We start from the raw sequence: 26019 nt of genomic DNA, 5'->3' as shown, positions 1-26019 counted from the left end.
CAGGAAGATTTTGGCAGAAGTTAAGAAATCTGTATTTTCAGTTTTCTGCTCCATTTGTATAAAGAGAATTCTTTGAATGCCAATAATTGAGAAAAGTTTAAAGTATTTGTTTGCTAAGGATGTGCTGCCAAGATTTGACACATTGAAAGCAAAGAGTACTTTCTTTTCGTTTTATGGATATAAATTATTTTTATGACTTTTTAATACTGAAGAGAGGACAACTATGCAGTTATTCTACCTCTTATTCTAAAGCTTGCTATTTTCCCCACAAGATCTTCTGCTGGTTGTATTGTTTGCCCAGCTTAAGGCCTAATGTGATCAGTTTAGGCTTGTGGTTTTGAGAAATTTATATAGATCTGTCTATAAGGAGGTTTCTTCCTGGTGCACTGGAGGAAGACCTTTGATTGAACATAGAATGATAGAGTTGGAAGAGACCGTGGAGGTCTTCTAATCTTGCTTGAGTAGGAGACCCTGTACCATTTCGGATAAATGATTGCCTAGTCTCTTTTTTGAAAGCCTCCAGTGATGGAGCACCCACACCTTCTGAAGGCAAGTTGTTCCGTTGGTTAGTTGCTCTCACTGGTAGGAAATGTCTCCTTTGATTGTGGGATTCCACTCTGGATTGAATTGAAGGAATGGTGATCAGAGAGTGTTGTTTATTATTTCCTAGAGCAGGGGTCGGCAACCTCGGCTCTTTTATGACTCGTGGACTTCAACTCCCAGAATTCCTGAGCCATAGCTGGCTCAGGAATTCTGGGAGTTGAAGTCCACGAGTCATAAAAGAGCCGAGGTTGCCGACCCCTGTCCTAGAGGAACAGTTGTTTGGGGGAGATCATGCTGCTGCTTTTTGCTTCTACTTATTTTACTCCAGTGTCATGTCATTCTTTCTCAGCTCCAGCCAGGGTGCTTTGGGCAACTGATCTTCCTGATCTTGGATGCGTCTGATCTGCCATTCCCCCTTCCTTTGGGGCGTGATATTTCTGCAGACTGAAATAGTAGCAGCTCTTTCATCATTGTCAGCTCATCTTTACTTTGCTCTCATCCTTTCCAAGTTTCTGTCCCTGTTCAGTGTCTGCATTTCCTGTCTCCAGAAGCTATGCCTTGCTTGCCTGAATTGTATTTTATTTCTATCTTCACTCACTTTCTTTGAATTATTTTCTTGTTCTCTCGGTTCTTCATGCAAATTTAGTATTATCTGCAAATGTAATTGCCAGGCATTTGGAAATTAAAATTTGAGAAACTAAGCCCAAAGATCAGTTGCATTGAATGTTAATGCTGCTTTTCTCCCCAGCATCATTTGATGGCAGTTTCTGATAAAGGCTTATGCTTCTTAAATCCTGATCATAGATGATTCCATCACTGTCTAGATGAATGCAGCCTAACAGTCTTATGTTCACTTTTCCTGATGTGAGTATTTTCTTTATAACAGTTCTATGTTTAGCAGGAGAAACTTTCCAACTTGCATAGCTACAAAGTCTAGAAATCAGACCACAGTTGTGGACAAATTGTCACAAAACCTACCCTTTGCTAAGCCTTCCTCACAAATGTATTTGAAACATATATTAATTATTCAGAATCAATATATTAATTAGTTAAACTTACCTAGTTTACTCTGGAATGCTTATGGTTGTAAGTGTCTAGTTTTAGTAGCATGGACATATATGGCTGTACTTTCTGAAGGCCATTCCTCTCATTCCCCCCTTCCCCTGGTTTTCAATACAGATTTGAATAATCTTATTCCTATTGGACTCCTTGTTAATTTAATCTCTTTTGTTATTTATTGATGTACTCTCTAGCAGGGTTTTTGCCCTTGATATATCTACACAATCCTACCTAATTCCCTTAGTCCTTTGGTCAGACATTAATTCACTTTTTTTCTCTGTTGCCTTGTCTTTTTTGTGCACGTTTAAAAGAATAGCACTGACTCTAAGCTTCCTCCTAGTGTTGAACTGGTGTTAGTAGCTGTGCTTATTCCAAGGAAACTGAAATGGAAAAAAATTGAAAGATTTTATATTTTTTTAAAGTGTTATCTTTGCATGTTTGGAATTTCTTTGTGAAGTGTGGTTGATTTCTTGCTCTTTGTATATAGGTCTTTGTATTCCATTAGAGAGAAAAATGTTATGTGAAAGGGTTTTTTATTTTCAAGAAGGGGCTGTAGAATTAGATACCCTGTAGTTACTGAACTGGAGAAGGGGTCATTGGTCAAAGAGATGTGAATTTATATGGTTCTAAAAGATGAAGGAGGATTAGGGTAAGGATGGGATATGGATCTCTTGCTATCCAGCTGGCTGGATTCAGTACTATTTATAAGTGTTTATGACAAATGTTACAAACATGCTTAAAGTGCAATTTCTTCTTTTGGATTTACAAAAGAGATGTATTAAAGCTGAAACAGCTTCTGAGAAGAGATAGTAAATAAAAAGAAATCAAGTTCTGGGATGTTAATGGCAAAGGAAAGGAATATAAAGTTGGTTTATTAGATCAAGGTTAAAATATATATGCTGTTGTTTCTGGTAATTCTAATTGGATTTTCATTGACCAGGATTGGATGATGAGGCTGTAAAGATTTGTTTATAGACAAGATGAGATTATGGTAATATCAGAGAAAGTGATAAGTTACTAAAATTGTTTATACTTGTCAGGATGAAGGTGAAAGTCATTTTTTTTTCTTAGCACCAGGAGTTTTATCCATGCATGTACCGTATAATGGCATATAATTGGCCTTCTTTTTAGATCTCAGGGTTAAAACCATACCCCTACCTCCTAAACTGTAACATATTTTACAGTTTGGGATGACTTAGGAGTGAAAAGATGCCTTTTTTGCCTCTTAACTACTCACAGATCTCATCTCAAATAATTGAACATGTTGCTGCCCACTCCTAAAACATCTAGGCATGCCCTCACCCCACACCTAAGGCCCCTGGGAGGTCAAATAGGATTAAATTGCAGGCTCTAATTATAGGAAGTTGCTTACTCTTGGCTCATGGTCCCAACTTTGGATGCATAGCTGTTTGCAGAACAGTCCTTAATTTGCAGGAGATGAGGGATTATGTATCTATGGGGAAAGGGCTATATAGGACTTACTAGTTTATGCTATATATGTTATTGAGAACAGCAGAGACATTGGGGAGAGGTGCAGTCCCAGTCCTATTGTACCAGTTTAGTGTCTTAAGGGGAAGAAAGTGCAGATGGACTCTGGATCTCTGTTGGCAAGGTCTTCTGTTGATGCTCTGCAGAGAGGGAGAGACACTCTTTTCATGTGCCTGAAGATTAAATGAGTAGACCATTCCAAAGGGGTTTCTAATTCAAGTTGTTTGGAGTCTCCTTGCACCTCTCTCTTGTTATTAATATTATTATTTTATAAGAAGTTCCAGTTCTACAGTAAGCCATAAAGAGTGACATTGCGTATGTATGAGTGCTAAATGACACATGGTGCTGTCATGCAAGGGCACTTTGCTGCTCCCTAAGCACCAATTGAGAGCTGTTCCTTTTGTGTAAAATGAGTGGAGGCAGGTGGAAGGAGAGATGGGTTTTGGTCACTGCCAACCCCAGGGAGGGTGGAAGCTGAATCCCTAAGGCCAGGAATAAAGTTGGCATATGCCCCACCTCTGCAGTACTGTGGGGCAAAGTTCTAGTCCTTTTGTCAAGCCAAACGGGTTGTTATTTCCCTCCTAAGATCAAGGCTCTAAGGTAAATATGCTATTGATGGAGTTATGGATTGAGTGGAATCGGAAACCTCAAAAGCTAAAAATACAGTTTGCTGCCAGGAAGCAATACCGTACCAGCTGCTAGAAGCTCATGGGTGCCACTACAGCCTTTACTACCAGCAGCTGTGTTTGTGCAGTTATTGGAGAAGGGTTTTGTGTTCTTAGGGCACAAACTTTTGGAGCTCATGCTCTTACATCTCATTGACTGTTTTCCTTAAAGGAATGGACGCTTCACCCATAGCTAATTGCTGAAGTTGTTAACTGTGAACTCAGTTCATTTGACATGGCTGTCAAGACTAGAGCTCCAACAGGAATATAGTCTAAAGCTGTCTATATGAAGAGCCCAATTGCAGTTATAGTTTAAAAAAAAGGCAAGTTACATTTTGATGGATTGGTTCTTTTAGCACAATTTGGGGATATTTTCCCCTCCCACCTTGTACCATCCTAGCACTACAATTGTTCTGGGTCTTGTTTCTCAGTAGGCTCCCTGTATTGCACTTTTTCTTGAATCAGGCAGAGCAACATCTGGATCTGAGGACTGATTACAATCTTCTCTTTGACCATTTGTGACTAACTGATGGATTCCAGATTTCATTTGCTTAAGGTCCTTTCCCACCCTTTTATTTTTATTTTTTTATTTTAATTCCATTTATATCCCGCCCTTCTCCGAAGACTCAGGGCGGCTTACAAGCTTAGCAATAGCCTTCATTCTATGTAAATGCCTGCTTATTAGGGCTTTCACACACACCCCCAAGCGGCATTATTACAAAGTCAGCTTAATTGCCCCCAACAATCTGGGTCCTCTTACCTACCTCGGGAGGATGGAAGGCTGAGTCAACCTTGAGCCTGGTGGGACTCAAACCTGCACTAATTGCAGGCAGCTGGTGTTACTTAAGGAGGCATTAGCCCACTGCTCCACCAAGGCTCTTTTATAGATACACCTACAATAAGGCTTTAAGATGAAGATGAAAATGTAGAATATCTAAGTTGTGCTTTACTTTGTAGATTCTGAAACACATGGAAGAGTTGTTACCATCTCTAGGTTTGCAGAAAATGCTGTTGTTGTTAGCTGCGAAGTCGTGTCCGACTCATCGCGACCCTATGGACAATGTTCCTCCAGGCCTTCCTGTCTTCCACCATCTTCTGGAGTCCATTTAAGCTCACGCCTACTGCTTCAGTGACTCCATCCAGCCACCTCATTCTCTGTCGTCCCCTTCTTCTATTGCCCTCGATCTTTCCCAGCATTAGGCTCTTCTCCAGTGAGTCCTTCTTTCTCATTAGGTGGCCAAAGTATTTGAGTTTTAGCTTCAAGATCTGGCCTTCTAAAGAGCAGTCAGGATTGATCTCCTCTAGGACTGACCGGTTTGATCGCCTTGCAGTCCAAGGGACTCGCAGGAGTCTTCTCCAGCACCACAGTTCAAAGGCCTCAATTCTTTGGCGCTCAGCCTTTCTTATGGTCCAACTTTCACTGCCATACATTGCAACTGGGAAGACCATAGCCTTGACTATACGCACTTTTGTCGACAGGGTGATGTCTCTGCTTTTTAGTGTGCTGTCTAGATTTGCCATGGCTTTCCTCTTGAGGAGCAAGCGTCTTTTAATTTCTTGGCTACAGTCCCCATCTGCAGTGATCTTGGAGCCCAGGAAAACAAAATCTGTCACTACCTCCATTTCTTCCCCATCTATTTGCCAGGAATTGAGAGGGCCAGATGCCATGATCTTGGTTTTCTTAATGTTAAGTTTCAACCCAACTTTTGCACTCTCCTTCTTCACCCGCAACAAGAGGCTCTTTAGTTCTTCTTCACTTTCTGCCATTAGAAAATGCTAGGCTAGACTAAACTGGAGCTGAGTTTCTTACAGTTATTTGTTTTGTGCAAACCTAGTTATTACCTTAATATATTATTGAACTTGATATAACATTAAGCCATAATATGGTTTAATTTGAGAGATGGCATAGCATATTATGTAAATACAGCTGTCATGGTTTTTTAAGCCAGATTTAGGGTTTAACATCTTGTGTAAACTCAGCTCCTCAATTGTATAAACTGCTAGAAAAGTGGTACTGGAATGAAGTGCACCACTGAATTACACAGGATGAGGGGAGCAGAGATACTTTTGATGGTGGTGGAGAGAGATGGATCCACTGAAGGAATGAGAAGAAAGAATAATGAGGGGATAAGGAATACCCTGTGGACCTGGGGAAAATTAATATGGAGCACTAAGACTTTATTTCAGGTGCATTAAAAAAATGGAGAAAACGCTATGAGTGATGGAAAGAAAACGAGGCTATGAAGGGAAACTGCAAAAAGAGCTACATGCTTTGAAACAAAAAAAAAAGAGGGTAACAGGAAAAATATGCTACCAAGGGAACAAGACCACATGCTGGGTTGTAGAGAAAGCAAATAAAGAAAAGCTAACAGATGTTTAAGAAATACAAACATGTAGAGAAAGAAGAAAGCCTGCAGCACAATGCAGAGAGGAAGAAGAACCAACAGACAGTGATCACAAAACATAGTTAAACTTGAAATGAAACCTTTGTGTGGCACTTTGGCATTATTAAATCACTGAAAATGTTCCTCAGAATAAGCTAAATATTAGGTCTCTGCTCTAGAAGCTGTTATCTACTGATCTCTAGTCCCAAACTTTTGTTTTTGGCTTGGCCTCCTGCCTCGTTTTAAAGTTAGATGATTCCTTGTGTAGTTTTTCAGTTGCCTTGCCTTGTGGTATAGATTAAGGGACTTACTACACAACTTAGAGAACAAGTTAGAAGTTTTGTTGTTCACCATAGTGTGAAAAGGAGACACGCCAAGGGACACTGATTCAATCCTCTAAGCATGAAATGGATTGGTGCCGAGGCGTGGCGGGTGGGGGAGGCATCTGATGGAGTGTGTAATAGACTGCGGATACAAGGGAGATACAAGATCTTGAGAAATAAAATTTGTGAGCTGTACTTCCTCTCGTTCTCTTTGTTTTGCATCTTGTTCTGAAAAAGAAAATCCAAAATCTCTGCAGAGGCTGAAACAGTAGTTAGAGTCTAGTTAGACTTAAAATATCACAGAATAAAGTGTTTGAAGGATATCAGAAGTGGATCAGACTAAAGGCACATCTAGTCTTGTCTGTAGTTTGCAGTTCCCAGACATAATCTCAGAGAGACATTCGTTTCCCACTATTTGTAGCTTACAACAACTGACCAGTATCTTCTAACTGGCCTTTTTCAATATTTTTGACTCTCAGCATTTTTGATCTGGCACTTAGACATGTTAAATTATCTCTAGCCACCACGGCCATTAGCCCAGCTATACTGTTCAGGAATTATGGGAACTTTAGTCACAGAAGCTATATCGGAAAGGCCGCTCTAGTCTTTCAAAGCCAATGACTAATGCTGCATCTTGTGACAGGGGATTCTATGAATAAAATGGCATGGCATCCTTTTCATCTCTGTAACGTTTAAACTCTTTAATTGAGTATTTGAGCATTAATTGCTCCTTGCTTGAACATTTTGTTTCAAAATTAAAAGTCTCATCGGTGGTGGGTTGTTGTTTTTTTTTTCTGTTCTGCAACTGTTCACTCCTACAATACAATTTTTGTATGTAACCCAGATAAACCTCTGTGAGGTAGGTTGCCTTTGAATCCTTGCATAAGAAAGATTGGATGTTTTACAGTTGGGTTCATATTGTTTAAATACTGTACAGTTTTAACAATAAAACTATAAGATGTGAATATTGTGTTATTCATGGGAATTTGTCTCAAAACATGATTGAGTTATATATACGCATACTGATAGATGGTGTTCACACCTAGGTGATGCTCACACTTTACAAGGAACACCAGCATGGATCTTCTAAGGGTGGCAAGGAGAATCAGAGGTTGTTGAAACAGCTGCAAATTCTGACAGCAAGAGAGGTTTAATAGAAAGTGTGACTGGCTGTGGCTTTTCAGACCGTGGCACAGTGCAAGTTGTGCTGCTTCATGATGACAAATTGTGGAAAGATTGTCTCGGCATAGATGAAGAATGGCTGAATAGCTGTCAAGGGAGGGTGGTGGAGTGGGCACACAAATTGTTCTCAGGAAGGCTTATAATTTTCAAATCCAGTCTTGCTCAGCACAGGACTTGTGGCTTCAAGAGTCTAGAAACTTCTTTTCCTTAAGGGCTCACCTTTTCCAAGCCAGTGCCCTGCATTCAGATTGGAATTGATTATGATTGATTATGTACCATCAAGTCAGTGTGGGGACTCTTAGCGACATGTATAGATTTTCTCCATGACAATCTGTCCCTAACCTGATCTTTCAGATTTTCTAGCAATGAACCCATTGCTGCATAACTGAATCCTCCATCTTGCTGTTGGTCATCTTGTTCTCTTTCCTTCCATTTTTTCCAGCCTTTGGGTCCTTTTCTAGGGAGTTAAGTCTTCACATAATGTGTACAAATCAAGTTGGAATATAGCTTCCAATCTGTAAAGATTGGTCATGTTAGCTGGGAACTTTGGAGGCTGTAGTTCTGCACAAATGGAAGGCTCTAGTCTGGAAAGTCTATTTCAGATGATTAACTCATTTGGCTTCTTGGCCTCTTCATGCCTGGTCAATTAAATCAACATCATCTGGTAGAGAGGGTTTCACAAATATGGCACATACATCATCAGATGATGCAATAATTTTAAGAGTGAAAGATTGGCAGTGAAACCTGTACATCTGAAAGTTTTTAAATTTTCATTTTTTAAAAGAAAATTATACCATTTTGGCGATGTTCCTGGGGTATTAAAAAAATTCTGATTCCATCTTTGTCTGCCTTCCAGAAGGTCATTTTTTTCATCAACCTTGGGGATCCCATTGTGAGGCTTCAAGATGGTTATATGACGTCAAATGATGGGTGTACGTCTGCATTCTTGGTGGTTTTTTTAATATATGTAAAATTTTTTGGTTTAAAATGGTAATATGTTTATATGCTACCTAGAGTAACATTTTGTGAGATTGATGGCTATATAAATCTAACAAATAAATAAATGTTTGTTTTTGGTTAGTTCAGGCTGCCAGTTGGTAAGTTCCAATTTAGGCAAGAGAAACTGTCCCTGAGTTAATTAAATTCTTGACACAGAACCAGAGATGTAGAATATATATTATCTTTATTTTATTTTCACTTGAGTTTATTTCCCAGGGACTCTGGTGTTCATTTGTGAGAATATATATATAATCATGAGCTAAAAGGCACTGAACAGAATCTGAGAACCTCTTTATTTCAGCAACTGTGGTTGAAAGGAAGCACTGAAATCTGCAAATGTCAGCAGCTTTACAATAATAAATATCCCCAAATTTATTGTTGTCATCATGCTTTTGGATTCTGATTGGCTTGAAATCAAACTCAGTAAACTTCCAATTCTAAAAATTGCAATTATATTTTTAGAAGCCAAATTGCATAAAACCAGTTATACATCAAAATAAGTGCGGGTAGCTGAGCAGTGAATATGATGACATATTCTTGTGAGCAGATACAGCTAACAAGAATAACTTGATGGTTGTGTTCTGGTTGTGTTCTGTTGCTAAGCTTGGCTAACCAACAAATGCCTTGTTAGCAAGTATAACTGGGTGAATAGGGCATGTTTATAGTTTATTATCATTTAAATGTATATGCTATGAATTTCCAAGGACAAATATACATTTTCAGGGATCAAGGCAACTTATGGCTGAAAGTTTTACAATTTTGTCTGGAAGGCAACCATTAATTCAGCAGGACTAACTTTGAAATGAATTGTGGTATTCAAAGTGTACGGTGATAGGCGACTTGGTTTTTCCAGTGTGTTTTTAGATTACAACACCCAGAATTCCTTACTTAACCTGACTAGCTGCGGTTGAGCTGCATTATAGTCTGAAACAACAGAAGGTTGCCTATTCCCATTCTATCTAAAGAGAAAAAGTGGTTTCATTGGAACTGCAGAAGAGACAGAAATGATAGGTTTAAGAACAGATGTAAGTTGCATAATGGGAAGTTATTTAAGGAGGCTTCTGTAGAAAAAGGAAATTGTAGAATTTTTTCTGGATATTTGTAAGAGAAGACTGAATAAATATATTCCATGCATGGTAAGCTTCTCAAAGGGTTGATAATTGCAGGAGATTGATGCCTGGAGCATTGGGTTATTCTGATTCTCTGACTACGCCTTATGGAAAGTGGGTTGAAGAAAAGCTCGGTGGTCTGTAGGATTATTGCATAACCCTGGAAAATATATGAGGGAAATGCAGGGATCTAAAGCCGATAAAAGTTGTAGTAGAAGAATTAGAACTCTCTGGCTATATCCATGAAAAATATTAAGACTTTTAGTTAATTAATAATGTGATATTCAGGAAGACTCACATATGTATTCATTTTGCAGGCACATTGGCAAGGGCATATTTTCAGCTTTCCCAACATCAGTCCAATTATCTTCATAGTCCTGCTAATTTTCTAGTAAATTGCTTATTGCAGTCTTCTCCAACCTTGCACCTCCCAGATGTATTGGACTATAACTCCTCCTTCCTTACCTGTCATAGCTGTGCTATGAATGATGGAGGTGGTAACCTGACTTATCAAATTATAGGCTACCAGGTTTGTGGAGTCATCAAAGATACACTGGGAGATCCTATTTGTTCTTGTGGTACTCCTTGCAGTTCCTACTTAACTTCTGTATTATTCTGTTTCCTTCTCAGAAACAACTGCTGTTTACCATAATGCTGAGTTTACAACCTCTTTTTATTGTAACATTTGTGATGTTTTGCTCTACTTGATATTTTACACATATGATATTTGAAAAGTAATTATGAGCCGAGCTTTTGTTTGCTGTCATTAGTGTTGTTGCCATGAGATACATTTAGAGCACCCAGTTTGTGGAACACAATTTCTCCTTCACAGTGGGTGTGACTATTCTGAAAGAAATAGATTATACTTTATGCTGAAAAATGACTCCTTTGGGCTGAAGCTGTCTTGATGGTACCTTTTCTTCTCACTGAGTCAATAAAGATGAAGGGAACCATTCTGTTGGTTAAAGTAGTTTATTGGAGAATTTTTAAAAATCCAGTCGTTCTATCTATATTGTGGTTATGGGACAGTTTGTAGACTCTATAAAATTTGCCATACATGCTGTTATATACTGGGTTCGTGGCTTGATTGACAAGATGAGGCAAGTGAGTTCAGCAAGAATCATTATTTGCTTACAGGAACTGAACTGAGAAACATGGCTGCGAATGCAGCTATTTATACCATGGCCTCTAGGCAGCGGCCAATAGGTTTAAAGCAACCTATTGCCGCCCTAGAAGCAGCCAATGGCAGTGCTGGAGACAGGTTCTCTGAGGAGCTGGGAGCCGTTAGGCAGCTTCCCTGCTTAAACAACCTTCCAGCAATTAACCCCACGTGATACTCTTTAGTAAGACAAAACCCAATACATTACACCCCTCCCCCCCTAGAATGTACATACATTATAACAACAAAAGGAATGATTACAGCAATTACAAGTTTTACAGAGATACAAAGAGAAGTATGCAAAAGTACACCTTTTTCCGTTTGCTAATACAGAGACTGTCCTGGCTAGCAGCAATTCAATGACACATACAATATTATAGCTCAGTTATTTCGGAACAAAATCTTGTAAATACGCAGAAGGCTTGCGAACCCTTGTGGAATGCCTGGGAGAGCTGGATACTCCCCGGTCTACCAGCTTGCCCTCTGGGCTGGGTAGACCAGGGTCCATAAGTTCAAGCGAGTCTGGCTGACTCGGAATTCTCTAGCTGGCCATTCCAGGTCGGCCCACCCCAGAGTCTAATCCTTCCGCAGAGTTAGCACAGCGGCTGTAGTGTTCTGGTTGACTTTCTCCGTCAGGAGCCCCATGTTGCTCTCCCGGACTTTGCCCCCCTACGACCACCTCCCTGTTGCTCTGACTGCTTGGGACCTCAGAGCATATGGATTGATTGGCCTGGCTGCCGGTTTGAGGTTCATGGATGGGACCTGGGACGAAGTCCTCGCTTTGTGGCCGTTCTGGAAAACACTTTCGAAGCTGATCGATATAGCAATGAATGACTCTCCCACCCTCTAGGCCCACTTTGTATGAGAGAAGTTCCAACGTTTTGGTGATTTTTCCCTGGCACCCACAAGTTCCCATGCCCATAGTTCTGGGCCCACACCCCATCACCCACTTGCAACCCCCTTGGGGGTCTTGGGCGAGAGGCCTCTGCTGCCACCTGGTCTGGGTGCAACCTGTCCAGTTTTGTGATTAGTCGCCTCCCCTAGTGCAGCTCTGCTGGGCTTTTGCCTGTTGCTGTGCATGGTGTGGAATGTTGGCAGAGCAAAAAGTCGACCAGTCTGTGGTGCCAGTCCCCAGTCACTATGCTCCTCAGTGATTCTTTCGTGGTACGCACCATTCGTTCGGCTTATTTATTTATTTATTTTATTTTATTACATTTATATACCGCCCTTTCCCGGAGGACTCAGGGCGGTTTACAGGGAATTAAAAACCAAAAATAAAAAAGTTAAAACCAGTTTAAAAAAGATTAAATTTAACCCTGTGCAAATAAAACCCCAATTAAAATAAATTAGTCCTCAGCCTGGGCCAGAGAGCTCGAAGAGCCAGGTCTTCAGGCCCCGGCGGAATGAACGGAGGTCGGGGGCAGTCCTCAGCTCCACTGGCAGCTGGTTCCAGAGGGCAGGCGCCCCCACTGAGAAGGCCCTATCCCTGGGTGTTACCCGCCAGCAATCTCTTACCGGTGGGACCCTGAGCAGACCCTCCCTGTGGGAGCGCACTGGACGAAGGGCACTTGATGCTGGCAGCAGATGTTCCCTCAAATACCCCGGACCCAAGCCATGTAGGGCTTTATAGGTAATGACCAGCACCTTGAATTTCACTCGGAGGGCAACCGGAAGCCAATGCAGCTCGCGGAGTAGAGGTGTTACATGGGAGTATCGGGAAACCCCCATTACAACTCGCGCAGCCGCATTCTGCACCAGTTGAAGCTTCCGAGTGGTCCTCAAGGGCAGCCCCATGTAGAGAGCGTTGCAGTAGTCCAAACGGGAGGTCACGAGCGCATGAGTAACTGTGCGTAGGGCATCTCGGTCCAGATAGGGACGCAACTGGCACACCAGGCGAACCTGGGCAAAAGCCCCCCTGGTCACGGCTCCTATGTGGTCTTCAAAATTGAGTCGTGAATCCAGGAGGATGCCCAAGTTGCGAGCCCTATCAACGGGGGGTAACACCTCACCCCCCATCATTAGAGATGGAATAGTCTGGTTGACCTGAGATGCCGATATGCACAGCCACTCAGTCTTGGCGGGATTGAGACGAAGCCTGTTTCTCCCCATCCAGACGTGGACCGCCTCCAGGCACCGGGACATCACGGCGAGAGCACCACTGGGTTGGTTCGGGGTGGAAAGAAAAAGTTGGGTATCATCAGCGTACTGATGATACCCCACCCCGAAACCACGAATGATCTCGCCCAGCGGCTTCATATAGATGTTGCCCATTACTAGATGGATGAAATGGAGCCAATGTCGCATGCCTAATGAGGTTTGCCCTCAGGAAAGCCTGAAATTCTGCCGCAGTAAATTGGGCCCCATTATTGGACACTATGACGTACAGTGGCCTGTGCGTTTCCTAAGCACTTGGATGGTGCTAGCAGTAGTCATATTTGCGATTGGTATAACTTCCAGCCATTTAGAGTGGCTGTCAACCACTATAAGAAATAACTGTCCCTGAAAGGGCCCACCGGTCTATATGAATCCTTGACGAGGGTGTGTGTGTCTCCTCCCATCTATGGACAGGAGTGTGCGGCATTTCAGGCCTAGACTGCTGACACGTGAAACACCCGTGTACCTTAGCTTCAATGGCTTTATCTAATCCTGGCCACCATAAATAGCTTTGTGCCAAAGCTTTCATGCAAACAATACCCAGATGACCTTCATGAAGCGATTGCAATACCCTGTCCCTTAATGAGGTGGGAACAATGACCCTGTTCCCCTATAGAATACAACCCTTATGAGCTAAGAGCTCATGTCTCCTTGTGAAGTAGCTCTGGAACTCAGGTGCAGGGCTTTTTTCTAGCCATCCCATGTGGACCCAAGATAGCACTCTGCTTAGAGTCTTGTCTGCTGCTGTTTCTGTGGCTATGTCCCCCGTGTGGCAAGTCCTGAATGGACAAAACGTGGGCCGCTGGGGCCAGATCTGGCTCAATTTGAGGCAGTGGAAGCCTGCTCAGGCCATCTGCATGGTCCATATCCTTGCCGGGTTTGTGAATTAGCTTAAAGCTGTAAGCCGATAAAAAATGGGCCATCTTAACATTCTAGGGGATAAGATGTGGGGTGTCTGTCTGTCTGTGGTGAATAACCCCAATAGCGGTTTATGGTCTGTGAAGACCATGAAGTCCCTGTCATACAAGTAGTTGTGGAATTGTTTTACTCCAGCTACTATGGCCAATACCTCCTTATCAATTTGTGTGTAATTACGTTCTGCGGAAGACAGTGTCCTGGAATAAAAAGCAATCGGGACTTGAGTCCCATCGCTTTCCAAGTGACTTAGGACAGCCCCCACCCCATATGAGGACGTGTCACACGCAAGGCTTACCGGCATTGATTCCTTAAATTGAGTGATTGTTGAACTGACCAACAGTAGGGCCTTCAATTCCTGAAAGCTGCTTTCATGAACACTAGTCCACTTCCACATAGTATTTTTGTCCAAGAGCTAGTGTAACGGCTCTGCCACTGCGGCCTTGTTAGGAAGGAATGCATGGTAAAAATTTAGAAGGTCTAGGAATGCCTGAAGCTCTCCATTTTGGGGCTAGGTGCCATCTGAATGGCTTTCACTTTTGACTCAGCAGGGTGGATGCCGTCGGCATCGATCCGTAAACCCAAGAACTCAGTTGAAGGGACTTTAAACGCCCCCCTGTGGGTTACAATTGTCTGTGCCACGGCTGTGACCTCGTCTACAGGAAGCTGTTGGTAGGCGTGAGCCAAATCTAATTTTGCAAAAATTGTACCACCTTGCAAGGACGCTAGGATGTGGCTTACTACTTGTACCGGGTACGCATGCTGTTTGAGTGCACAATTAATTGTGCATTTGTAATTGGCACAGATTCTGACCTCCCCTTGGCTTTTAGTGGTGTGACGATTGGGGTCTCCCATTCACCCCCATCCACAGGCTGAAGTACTCCCTGTTCTACGAGTTTATCAAACTCAGCGTCTATCTTGTGTTTAAGAGCAAATGGCACTCTACGAGGTTTAATCCTGACCGGCACTACAGTAGGATCTAGTTTAAATGTTATTGGCGGGCGCATGTACGTCCCTAGACCTGAGTCAAACACATCTGCGAATTCCTCGCATATTATCGCTAGACTTGCGACTTGCGTCCGGTTACTTGGATGCCTAGTGCATCAAACCAATCGAGCCTTATCAGGCTTGTTCACTGACCCCCTACTACGACAACGTCCAGGTGCCCAGAAAACCCAATAAATTTGACGGCCAGTGTGGCCTCACTCTTGACTGCGACTCTGGCATTCTGGAAGTTGGTCAGTATAATGTCAGATGGCCTCAGCTTGGCTCATCTCTTGCTGCGAGTGCAGATGAAGTTAAATGTCTCAAGTGATATAATGGATACGGCTGAACCTGTGTCCAGCTCCATCTTGCAAGGGACCCCTTGCAGCTCCACCTGAAGTCTAAACTTCGGCTTAATAGGGTGGCGAGCTCCCGTGTGGCAAATGCTTCTGCACCTGGAGCAAAACCCTATGCTATACTGCCCCGGGGCCCCAGTACCTCTCCTAATCAGAATGTCTGACTGGCGATTTGATTGCCGGTCCCTCTGGTGACCTCTGCATACGGATGTGATGTGGCCGGTCTTCCCGCAGGCCCGGCACAAGGCTGTCTGGAACCTACAGTCCATGCGTGGGTGGCGGCCACAACACCCTGGGCACCTAAGGAAGGGATGTGCCTTGTAAGTTGCCCCTTGTTGCTTGTCGCTGTGACACTGTTGGTCGTTGTCCCTTTGTAGCTTGTCAACTTCTATGTTGTCTTCAGGGCCTTCCATGTGGACGGCGTCCTCGTGGACGGCTTCATCGTGCTGTGCTGTTTTGGCAGGCCGCATGGCTTGTATGGCCCCGGCGGCGGCTTCGTCTGCCACGATCTCTTTCAGCGTGTCTGGGAACGACAGAGTCTCTTTGGTGAAGAGTTTTTGCTATAACTCTTGATTTTGGAGACCGCAGACAAGCCGGTCTAGGAGCCTGTCCTCTATGTCAGAGAACTGCCACAGGTGTGCGGCCTGCCTCAATGCTGCGATGAATTCAGACGCTGTTTCACCTTGTTGCTGAACCCTCTGTTTGAATGCGTGGCGCCAAGCGATTACCGACAGCTTGGGCTGGAAATGGTTGCTGAGCCTTTTCTTCAAGTCCGCGAACATTACGGACTCCAATGTCGTTGGCGCGAACAAGTTCTCCGTGATGTTGGAACGTGGCTGGGCTGCACACACACAGGAGCATAGTGGCCTTCAGGCCATCCTCGGCAACTTGATTCGCGCGTGGATAGTTCTCAACCCTGGATAGATACGAAGACCATCTTTCCGGGTGAGCTATATAAAATTCTTCCAGCTTTCCGACCTTTGCCATTTCTGCTGGTCTTCACGGCTGGGGCTCGACGTCTTCTTATCCTGCTCATCCATATGCCTCTTGGCACGTGGTCACTAGCATGGCTGTGCTAGGCTGACCGTAGGGGGGGAAAATTGTTTTTCCCACCAGGCGCGTTCGGCCTCTCCCCTAGTGACTCTCAGCTCTGTTGGAGAAGCAGGATCCCACCTTTGTCGCCAGTGTTATATACTGAGTTCATTGCTTGATTGACAAGATGAGGCGAGTGAGTTCAGCAAGAATCAGTCTTTATTTGCTTAGAGGAACTGAACTGAGAAACAGGGCTGCGAATGCAGCTATTTATACCATGGCCTCTAGGCGGCGTCCAATAGGTTTAAAGCAATCTATTGCCGCCCTAGAGACAGCCAATGGCGGTGCTGGAGACAGGTTGTCTGTTAGGCAGCTTCCCTGCTTAAACAACCTTCCAGCAATTAACCCCACGTGATACTCTTTAGTAAGACAAAACCCAATACATTACACATGCCATGGTTACTCACAGCTTCAAATAAAACATTTTATTATGAGGATGCTTTTCTACTTCGAAAGATTGGCTGGACTCTAGAGGAGAGCATGAGTAGAACTCTGCCCTATATTATGCTCTTTTCTAACCATGGCACTCTGAAACGAGGCTCTTCCCCAACAACACAGTTCAGCTTCATGTTTTTAACCACTTAGATATTTAATCATTTACCTGTCTGTGGTAGATTGCAATGCAGTTTTAGTAGGCACAGTGGTTGATCAGTTGCCTTCTTTCTATTCCCTTTGAGGGTATCTGTGTGCCCAGGTGACACTGAGAGGCTTTTCTTAGTTTTTTTAGCTGTGGGCCTTTTCTTCCAGACCCCATGTCATCCTTTAAGCTGTCCTGGGTGAATTGAGTAATGATTTTATTGCAAATCAAGAATGGGGAGAAATGAAAAGAGAAAATTTGGGTGGAAAAGGTAAAAGCAGCCTCATGTATCGGAGGAGCTTCGGAAATGAGAATCTTGGATGAATTTCTGGTGCTATTGATTGGTAAACAGTTTATACATCCTGACATTCATAATCTTGGTATGCTGCTGATAGTCCAGATTAATGGACCCAAGGGTTGTCCATCCGTCACTTCCCATTAATTACTAGAGAGGTGTTTTTTCCAGTGATTTACCTGACAGCGAGCCATGATGAATAACCCTAAACCAAGTGGGCAGTGATTAATCATGAGGCCACACCCTTCTCCAACTCTTCCTTCGCCTTTACTACAGGACAGATCCTGAAACCATCTGTCTCCATAAACGTGACCCGATGCATATTTATAGGGGCCTGAGGTCTGGCAGAGAGTAGCCTGGTTGTTTGTGCCAAAGCTTATGAAAAATAAATATCCCCCGCAGAAGGGGGCTGAAAGTATCTGGGGCCGTAGGATAGTGGTTAGATTTTGGGTTGAGGGAGGAATTCAATAAGAATAAGCAAATATGTCTGTTTCGGTCTTGGAAGGGAAATATGGATTTGTGATGAAGGGAGATTATACCTTGCACTTTTTCTTGGCTTTGAATCATGAGAAATTTTTTAAACTTAAAAACAAGGAGCCGAGAGTGGTAAGCTAGCCTGCCATAATCTGCTGCATATGTAAATTTGGCCATTCATCCATGGTTAAACTAATCAAGGAGAGAACCAACCTAGAATTAAGGAGAAATTTCCTAATAGTTAGGAGAATTAATCAGTGGAATGCCTTGCTTCCAGAATTGGTGGGTGCTCCAACACTGGGAGTTTTTAAGAAGAGATTGGAATCTCTTGGATTGGAAATGTAAAGAGCTTTTCTTTGCATTTCCAATACTTTGGGAATCCTCAAAGCATTTATATTAAATTCTCTGCTAAAGCATATCCAGAGTTCTTTGTTCTCTTCCTTGTTTGAAAATGGGTTTGATCCAGTGCAGGAAATGCCAAGTGGTACTCTTATAGATAGCTGGCAAATGAACAAGAGTCTGTGTGGGTGTACACTTTATGAAGAGTGCATTTCTAACATTTGTGGATGTTTCTGAACCTCTTTGGATGTAAGAGAAGGAATAGTAGAAACTGTGGGTGGAGTCAAAAGAGGAATCAGCGTAAAGTCGCTATGTAGCCACAAACAGACTAAGTTCAACCCCTCTTGAATTCCATTTACTCTTAGCTACTGCCAAAATGTTGCTAATTGTTAGTTGAATAGATTCTTGTGCATAGGCATGAATAGTAATAAATCAGTTTAATTGGAACGTCATGTATGGACCTGGTCCTTTGCATCTGCCATCATGTCACTTTACGTTGGTATGGCTGGGATGAACTAAGGTAGGCTTAGACCACCACCACCTATTTACTCAGAAATTTGTCAACAAAATGAGTACAAGGTTAATTGTATGCTAGTTAATATTGGTATCCATTGGTCTTTCCAAGCAGTTCAACGAACAAGGTTTCGTTTATTTTATTAATTCTTCACTATTCTCTAAAGAGCTCCAACTCTTTCTTGGAGGACTGACTGGGTTGGGTTAGGAAACTTCCCCATTTTGACTGGGTTATGGTGTTCACATAACCAAGCCCTGTGTCATATAGGGGTTTATAGGTGATAAACCAACACCTTGAATTGCTTAAACCGGAATAAACTCAGGGTTTGGGGGATTAAAATGAATCTTCTCCTGCCCTACTGCTTTCTGAGTTGTAATATTCACACAGTACACTTACCCCATTGTTGAACCAGAAAAGCATATTGTGTAAATACCGCCATCCTGCCATAAATCCTCTCTCGCTCAATAACTGTTGTTAGGAGATACAGATAAATGCATAAACCTGAGCTCTTTATATACCTGTGGTATGCTCAATACAGTATCTTTGCTCTTGCCTTATTAATGTGTAAACCATCATTTAATACCATACATGCTATATATTTTTGGAACATGTGACATTTTATAGTCTGCCGATCTTTTGCTTAAGGGGCTTAAATCTGTCCCTTAGGAACCTGTCAGTTAGAATATATATACTGTACTTCTTACATATCCAGGGAAATGCAATTGCAAAAGAGAAAAAGGCACGGCAAAATCCCCTCCATGGCATTTGGAGAGGAGGAGGAGGAGAGGGGAGAGGAGGAAGGAGGGAGAGAGGAGGAGGAGGAAAGTGTACAAAGTAGTACTCTGAATCCTTTTTTTCCCCTTGTAAAGCTTAGTAGATTTAAGTAAGTATCCATTTCATTTCTATAAGGAGGCAGAAAGGATAGAACAGGGGTCGGCAACCTCGGCTCTTTTATGACTCGTGGACTTCAACTCCCAGAATTCCTGAGCCAGCTTTGCTGGCTCAGGAATTCTGGGAGTTGAAGTCCACGAGTCATAAAAGAGCCGAGGTTGCCGACCCCTGGGATAGAATGTGTTAGAGACTGGTGCTCTTTTTAGACCCACACAGCAGCTGAAAGCCTAAACCTAGTTCTTCAGATAAAACAGGCAAGTGAGCCATTGAAAACGCCTTCAACTCAAGACTTACATTTTTCCCCCAATTCTTTATATATTCCTAATATTATCCGGCTTCCATATCTTGTTTCCTATTTTCCCCAAAGAATGCTGGATTCAATATTTTTTTTTTTAAAAAAAACAACCTTTGGGTAAGGAATTTTCATTGCTTCCTTTTCAGAAGTAGGAAAACAGGAAGTTGAATCTACACCTGGCCATTTTATGTTGTACCCAGCCAGTATTGTCCACTGAAACTGAAGTAATCCTTTTGAGCAGGAGAGCAGAACTCTTTCCTATTACTTTCTGCATGCAAAACATGTATCACTGAGGTGTGGGCTGCCTCCTAGTCTCTCGGGCAGGGACATAAGCAAAAAATATAATAAGGCAAGGCAGCTTCTCTATGCTTCCTGAACTTTGTGGGTGCTCTGTGTCATGCAGAACTTGGTAAATAGTTCCCTAGCTTTCACTGACCCAGCAGAACATTATCTTATCACCCTCTAGAGATAGTTCTGCTTCCTTTCGTTAATTGCTCCAAAATTTATACAATTGTACATCTCTAAAAACAATTTTCTTCAAATCTGCTAGTCTGGCCGGTCAGTTAATATACCACACATATAAAATGTGAGAGGGCAAATAGAAAATGGGTGTCTTATAGAAACACGATCAAGATTTAGTTTGTTAATTACTAGAAGAGAGAGTCTTGACTGATTTTTATCCTGGAGATTTGCATATATTCTTTAAATAAAGAGAAAAAACAAATTGCCAGTCGTGCAGAGTATAGATTAATAAATCTGGGTATTTTTTTAAAATATGTTTTTTCTCCTACTCTAGAGCAGAGACACTGAATGATATTTGCAGCAGCTTGAGGCTAGAGGCCAGAATTACAATACAGAATAAAATTGCCTACCTATTTTATTTGCTGCTTCACCTATCCTAAAACATACTTATTCTGTAACGGTCTTACTCTCAAAATCTTTTTGAAGAAAAGTATTCATGTGGATTTTAAGTATAACACAGAAACTTTTGGTTTTGGATAGAGTTTGGGGCATTGTAAGGATAGTTGAGCTTATGACAAACACCACTGTGATTTCCTACAGGATAGCGGCAAAGCTGATAAAAACCCTGAGTGGAATTTGATTAGAGTTTGAAGCAGCTGGGATTAGGATACCAACATGCAGGAGACAGCAGGTTGAGGCTTACTCATGCCAGTTTTAAAAATAACAAGCTACACTAGGTTCTGTCGTATGAGCGTGATTTATATCTTTCTCTTTCTTTCTGTGCCTAGTGCAAAATTGCTGTGGTTTATTTAGGCATGATCGTCCTCCTTTCTTGAGAGCAATATCAGAAAATGTTTAGCAGCAGAGAAAGAAACCACAAAGGAGATCCGGTGGCCTCAAAATCTTGATGCAAGGCCTATAAGAAATGCTCTAGTAGTTCATTGATCAAAAGAATAATCAAAATGCCAAAGTATTTAAGCAGTAGAGCTTTCTGTAAAGGAATGTCAGTTACTGATGCTGTTTTGTGTACAATATGCACAACCAGCTCTGCTTTACTCTCTGGGTTCTGCCTCTGTGTTTTCCTTATTTCAGAACCATTTTTTTAAAGTACTATCACCTGAAATCTGCTCTGATGAATTTTTTTATTGAAAAGTTTTACAATACATTTTTGAATACAAAAAAACCCCTCCTCCCCCTACCCTCTCCCCAACCCCCCCCCCCACCCTACCCTCCCCCCTCCCCGACTTCCCAGAGCTGAATACAGGGTATAATAATACAAACAAGCATAATCTAAAATATGCTAACAACAATAATAAAACATTAAATTCTATCACACTTTAACTCTCCATAGTCAAAATATTAATAAAATAACTACTAACTAATTATACGTCATAAAAATCCGCTACTTATTCAAATGCTAAATGATACTTTTTAGTCCCATATTTATTCTGAATATATTCAATCCATCTTCTCCATTCCACAATGTATCTCTGTTGCGATTGATCTTTCAAATATGCTGAAATCCTGCTCTGATGAATTTTATTTTAATTAGTATATTGTGTACCTAAGTGCTGCAGCACTGAACTTATTGTCTTTCTCTCTCTCTCCCTCTCACAGATACTGGTATTAATAACGCCATGCAGCCAGATACAGACAAAACCAGGGGACGACTTAAGAAACCAGACATGGTCCTGTATGTCCCGAGAGCAAGACGTGAGATGGCAGTCTCAAAAAGTGGCAGTTCCGTGGCCACCAAATGTGGGAGGGAGAGTCACTGCACCACCGTAGTGAAGGAGAGTGTTAAAGCATGTGAGACGGGACAAAACCCTAAAACTAGGAAAGGGTTGCTTCCGAATGATCAGGGAAAAGCCAAGTCTCCTCAAAACCAGGGCAGAACTTTTTCCCAAGACTCAGGTCACGAGAATGCATTCTGCCAAAAAAACCTAGGCACAAAGACTCAGGGAGGGAAGAGTCCAAAGTTCCATCAGAAGGCCACATCACATCAGTTGTTCCCTACCTCTAGCTTCCCAGACCCAACTCTTACTGGAGTGAATGAAACAGAGACACATGAGTGCTGTACTATACAATCTGCTGTCTCAGGGGAAAGAATGGCAGATTTTCAGCCAGAGACTAGCAGTATCAACGTCTCACGGAAAAACAAGCATATGAGCCCATCAGAAAAGCAGGTCACCAGCAAGACCAGGAGGGCAGTAGTTGTCTCAAAAGAAGTAGGACTGGGTGAAGATGGTACGCAGACTCTCTTGGAACAGCAAATGCTAAGTGAAGATAGCAAGCTACTTTGCAAGAACAACAGAGCAAAGCCTTTAAGTAAAGGTGGTTCAGCATTGACTGGAATAAGTGAGAACAGTGTATCTGGAAATGCAGACAAGAGGATTCCAGAAAACATAGAGACATACAAGGGTAGTTCATCTATCTGCACAGAGGAAGGAAACTCTGATTCTGCATACATAAGTAACTGTGGTTTGCTGGAGCACATTGATAAAAGCAATCTGTTTCCTGTGGAGATAACTCAGTATAATAGATGCAAATGTATAGAGCAAAGCAACGCCAGTCCAACAGCAACGTGTGACGATAGCACCTTAGAATGTGCCGTGGTAGAGCCAAAGGAACGTGATCGATTCGAAGATGCAAAGGAGAGCGTTCCTGCTTCAGCACAAGCAAATGAGCATGGCGACAAGAATGAGAGTGGTATCTCCCATCGTTCAGTTAAATTTATCTCTGATCAGGCTGGAGTGAGCTCAGATAATTTGACTGCTGATGGTAGTGGGAACTTTTTAATTCAGGTGGAGACACATAACCTCATGGAGAATGCAGAACAGTTTCCAGATAATTCAAATGTGTCTGTAGGTGTTAGTTGTTCAGACAGGACTTCTGAGAAGATAGAAGATCTACCCAATTGTGTCTTTAAGGTAGCAGGTGATGGAAAGTTACAGGCATGTGATAGTGAACATGATAAGGAGAAAAGCCTCTGCCATGAGACAGACCAGTATAAAGTTGATACATTTGAGGCAAAGGCTACACTGACAACAGCAGAAAGCATTTTGGACCTGGTTGACCAGAGCACTGAGAGTAGAAGTAGTGCGGACCCAATTTGTCCTTCCAAGGAGACTATCAGCTGGTCGCTGAAGTGTGCCCCTGAGAAGATGGCATGTTGTCCAGGAAGCATATTGGAGAGAATAGGAACGCCCTTAGGAGTGGAAAAGCCAACTTTGGAAGAACTGCAGTATCCCTCTGAAGACAAAGGGGAAGAACCACCCACAAATTGTGTGCCATCTAGTTCAGAAGAAACCACCAACACCAGCACCGGTCATGTAAATCACAGCGAGGCTGACAACATGACAGATGCGAGCTGGGATGCCCTGTTTAATGATGATGGGGATTGCTTGGATCCACAGTTATTGGAGCAGGTGAGTATTCTGGTATTTTCCCCCAGAGCTGAAGCAAAATGGTAAGAGCTACATGCATGTCACAGGCATGTGACATGGCCAGCTTGAATCTAGTATATGTTTACATCAAAGCTAGCTCAGTCTGGTCTCTTCCTGCCTTTTACTGGAAGATCAAGCCATAATCATTACACATAGAATTTTCTGCTGAAAAATTCAAACTGTGATGCTCAGAGTAAACTGGAAAACCATTCAAAATACATATACGTGGTTTTGTAATTTAGTCCAGTGTTGTTTCTAAATCTTTTTTAAAAAATTTTTTTGCATTATCTGCATGTTATTGCAAGGTGAAGGAGAGTCAATGCCATTGGAAAATGGTATACAAGGATAGGAAAATTGGCAATTGCCTTCATAGGAAGGAAAAAACAAAAATGGAGCGCAACGACCCCTTTTGTGATAGACTTTATTAAAAGATTTATGCCTTTTAATAAAATATGTTAGTTGGAAAAGATGACTCCTGATTGTTTGCTACCATACATTAACGTGGCTCTCCTACTGCAGTATCTACAAGAAGCAGAATGAAACCCCAGAAAGAATAAAAACTGTAAAGCCCCAACTATATTAGTGAAAATATGCCCTATTTCTTGAACATTTAGTAGAGGTTTATATTATTTCCCCCATCCACTGTCCATGAGAGTTAGTAGTTCACCCAGAAAAGCTCTTATCAAGGATGTGCATTAAATAATATTTTTGGGGACTACGTGCTTCCTGTTCTCTCTGATAAATTACGGGGAAGGTCATGTATGGTCTGCAGTAGGAATTGGAAGAAAATTCTGCCTCCTGCATGGCTAGCTTCTAGCACAAACATTGGCGATGAAATCATAAAACAAAGAGAAGCAACGTGAATGATTATTTATAAATCCAACACCTGCAGTGGGCTGAAGCTCAATAAGGCCAGAGTCTGGAATACAATAAAGAAATATCCTCCATTGACAGTATATAAAATGCATGTAATCAAGCAGGGGGAAGTGCTTTGCGTGGGGCCTGCGTTGCCATTGAGCAGCTTCAGCATGATGAACACCAGCATGGAAAGATGGACGGTGAAGCTTCATGAAAATGGCAGTTTTTTAATTGGCTTTGACTCGTTAGCATATTGCCCTGTAAGGGTAGTGCTGAATGCGTGGGGATGAGAAGCACAGCCCAGGGAATGTGCTCGCCTTGCCTTCACTTTACGAGGAAATCTCAGTGTTGGCTGGATGGCTGAGGACTCTTATTAAAGCTTAAATCAATATCGTGGCCTTGTACTTTTGGAGTGACGCAAAGGTACCTAAAGTAACGAAGTATCCTAATATTGCTGCAAACTGCATATAGTCTGCTCAGGAGTCAGGGTTGATCGGAGTTGATTCAGCTTGCTAATGGCTCCTGCAAACCACTGAAATTAACGAAGGAGGCTCATTACCAAGGCTTAAGCTCATAAACCATCCTAAAATTCCCTATAATGGAACCTGCTAAAACTCTACAGGGCCTGCTTTTACAGGAAATGGCTGTGGATTCACTATTGCTTATTCCACTTTTTTATGGTCTAGAAATTAAATCTCTCTTACTAAGCAGGTAATCTACCAATTCAGATCACACGTGTGGCATATATGGCAGAAAAGAACTCTACTTTCCTATGTTGTCAGCAGACATGACAAGCACCTCAAGGGCAATCTTTCTTTCTCAGAATAGGAAGAGCAACAGGAATGCAGTTGCTGCACAGATCAGTAGCACTGGATGTCTGTTTCACAATAAGGCAGGCCTCAGAGGCATCGGGCATCCTTCACCCATGCCCTGCAAATTTTAATTTTAATTTTTAATTTTAATTCCATTTATATCCCGCCCTTCTCCGAAGACTCAGGGCGGCTTACAAGCTTAGCAGTAGCCTTCATTCTATGTATATGCCTGCTTATTAGGGCTTTCATACACCCCCCCAAGCGGCATTATTACAAAGTTAGCTTAATTGCCCCCAACAATCTGGGTCCTCATTTTACCTACCTCGGAAGGATGGAAGGCTGAGTCAACCTTGAGCCTGGTGGGATGCGAACCTGCACTAATTGCAGGCAGCTGGTGTTACTTAAGGAGGCATTAGCCCACTGCTCCACCAAGGCCAATGAAAATATATCCTTGTGCAAGAGAGCATCTTACTGTATTTACATTTTTCTGCAGCTGTGATAGCTTGCCTGGTGCTTTGGGCTGAAAAATGAGCAAGAGAATTATTTTCATTCATTCATTCATTCATTCACTCACTATAGCCACCCATCCCAATCAATGGCTCAGGAATTCTGGGAGTTGAAGTCCATGAGTCATAAAAGAGCCA

The 26019-nt window shown here is 42.3% G+C and overlaps 1 protein-coding gene across 1 annotated transcript in view; it reads left to right on the top strand.

The window, feature by feature from the left end:
* The window catches only part of R3HCC1L (R3H domain and coiled-coil containing 1 like), a 46507-nt gene that overhangs the window by 6615 nt on the left and 13873 nt on the right, over window positions 1-26019 (top strand). Inside the window, exon 2 of the mRNA XM_083363661.1 lies at window positions 21877-23687. Within this exon, the coding sequence (XP_083219787.1) occupies window positions 21897-23687 (1791 nt within the window). The 5' untranslated portion in view covers window positions 21877-21896. The remainder of the gene's footprint in view (window positions 1-21876; window positions 23688-26019) is intronic.

Source organism: Vipera ursinii, assembly GCF_947247035.1.
Source record: "Vipera ursinii genome assembly, chromosome: 5".
In the NCBI taxonomy this organism is placed as follows: Eukaryota; Metazoa; Chordata; class Lepidosauria; order Squamata; family Viperidae; genus Vipera; species Vipera ursinii.
Note: the sequence above shows the minus strand (reverse complement) of the source record. Positions and strands in the feature narration are given on the sequence as shown.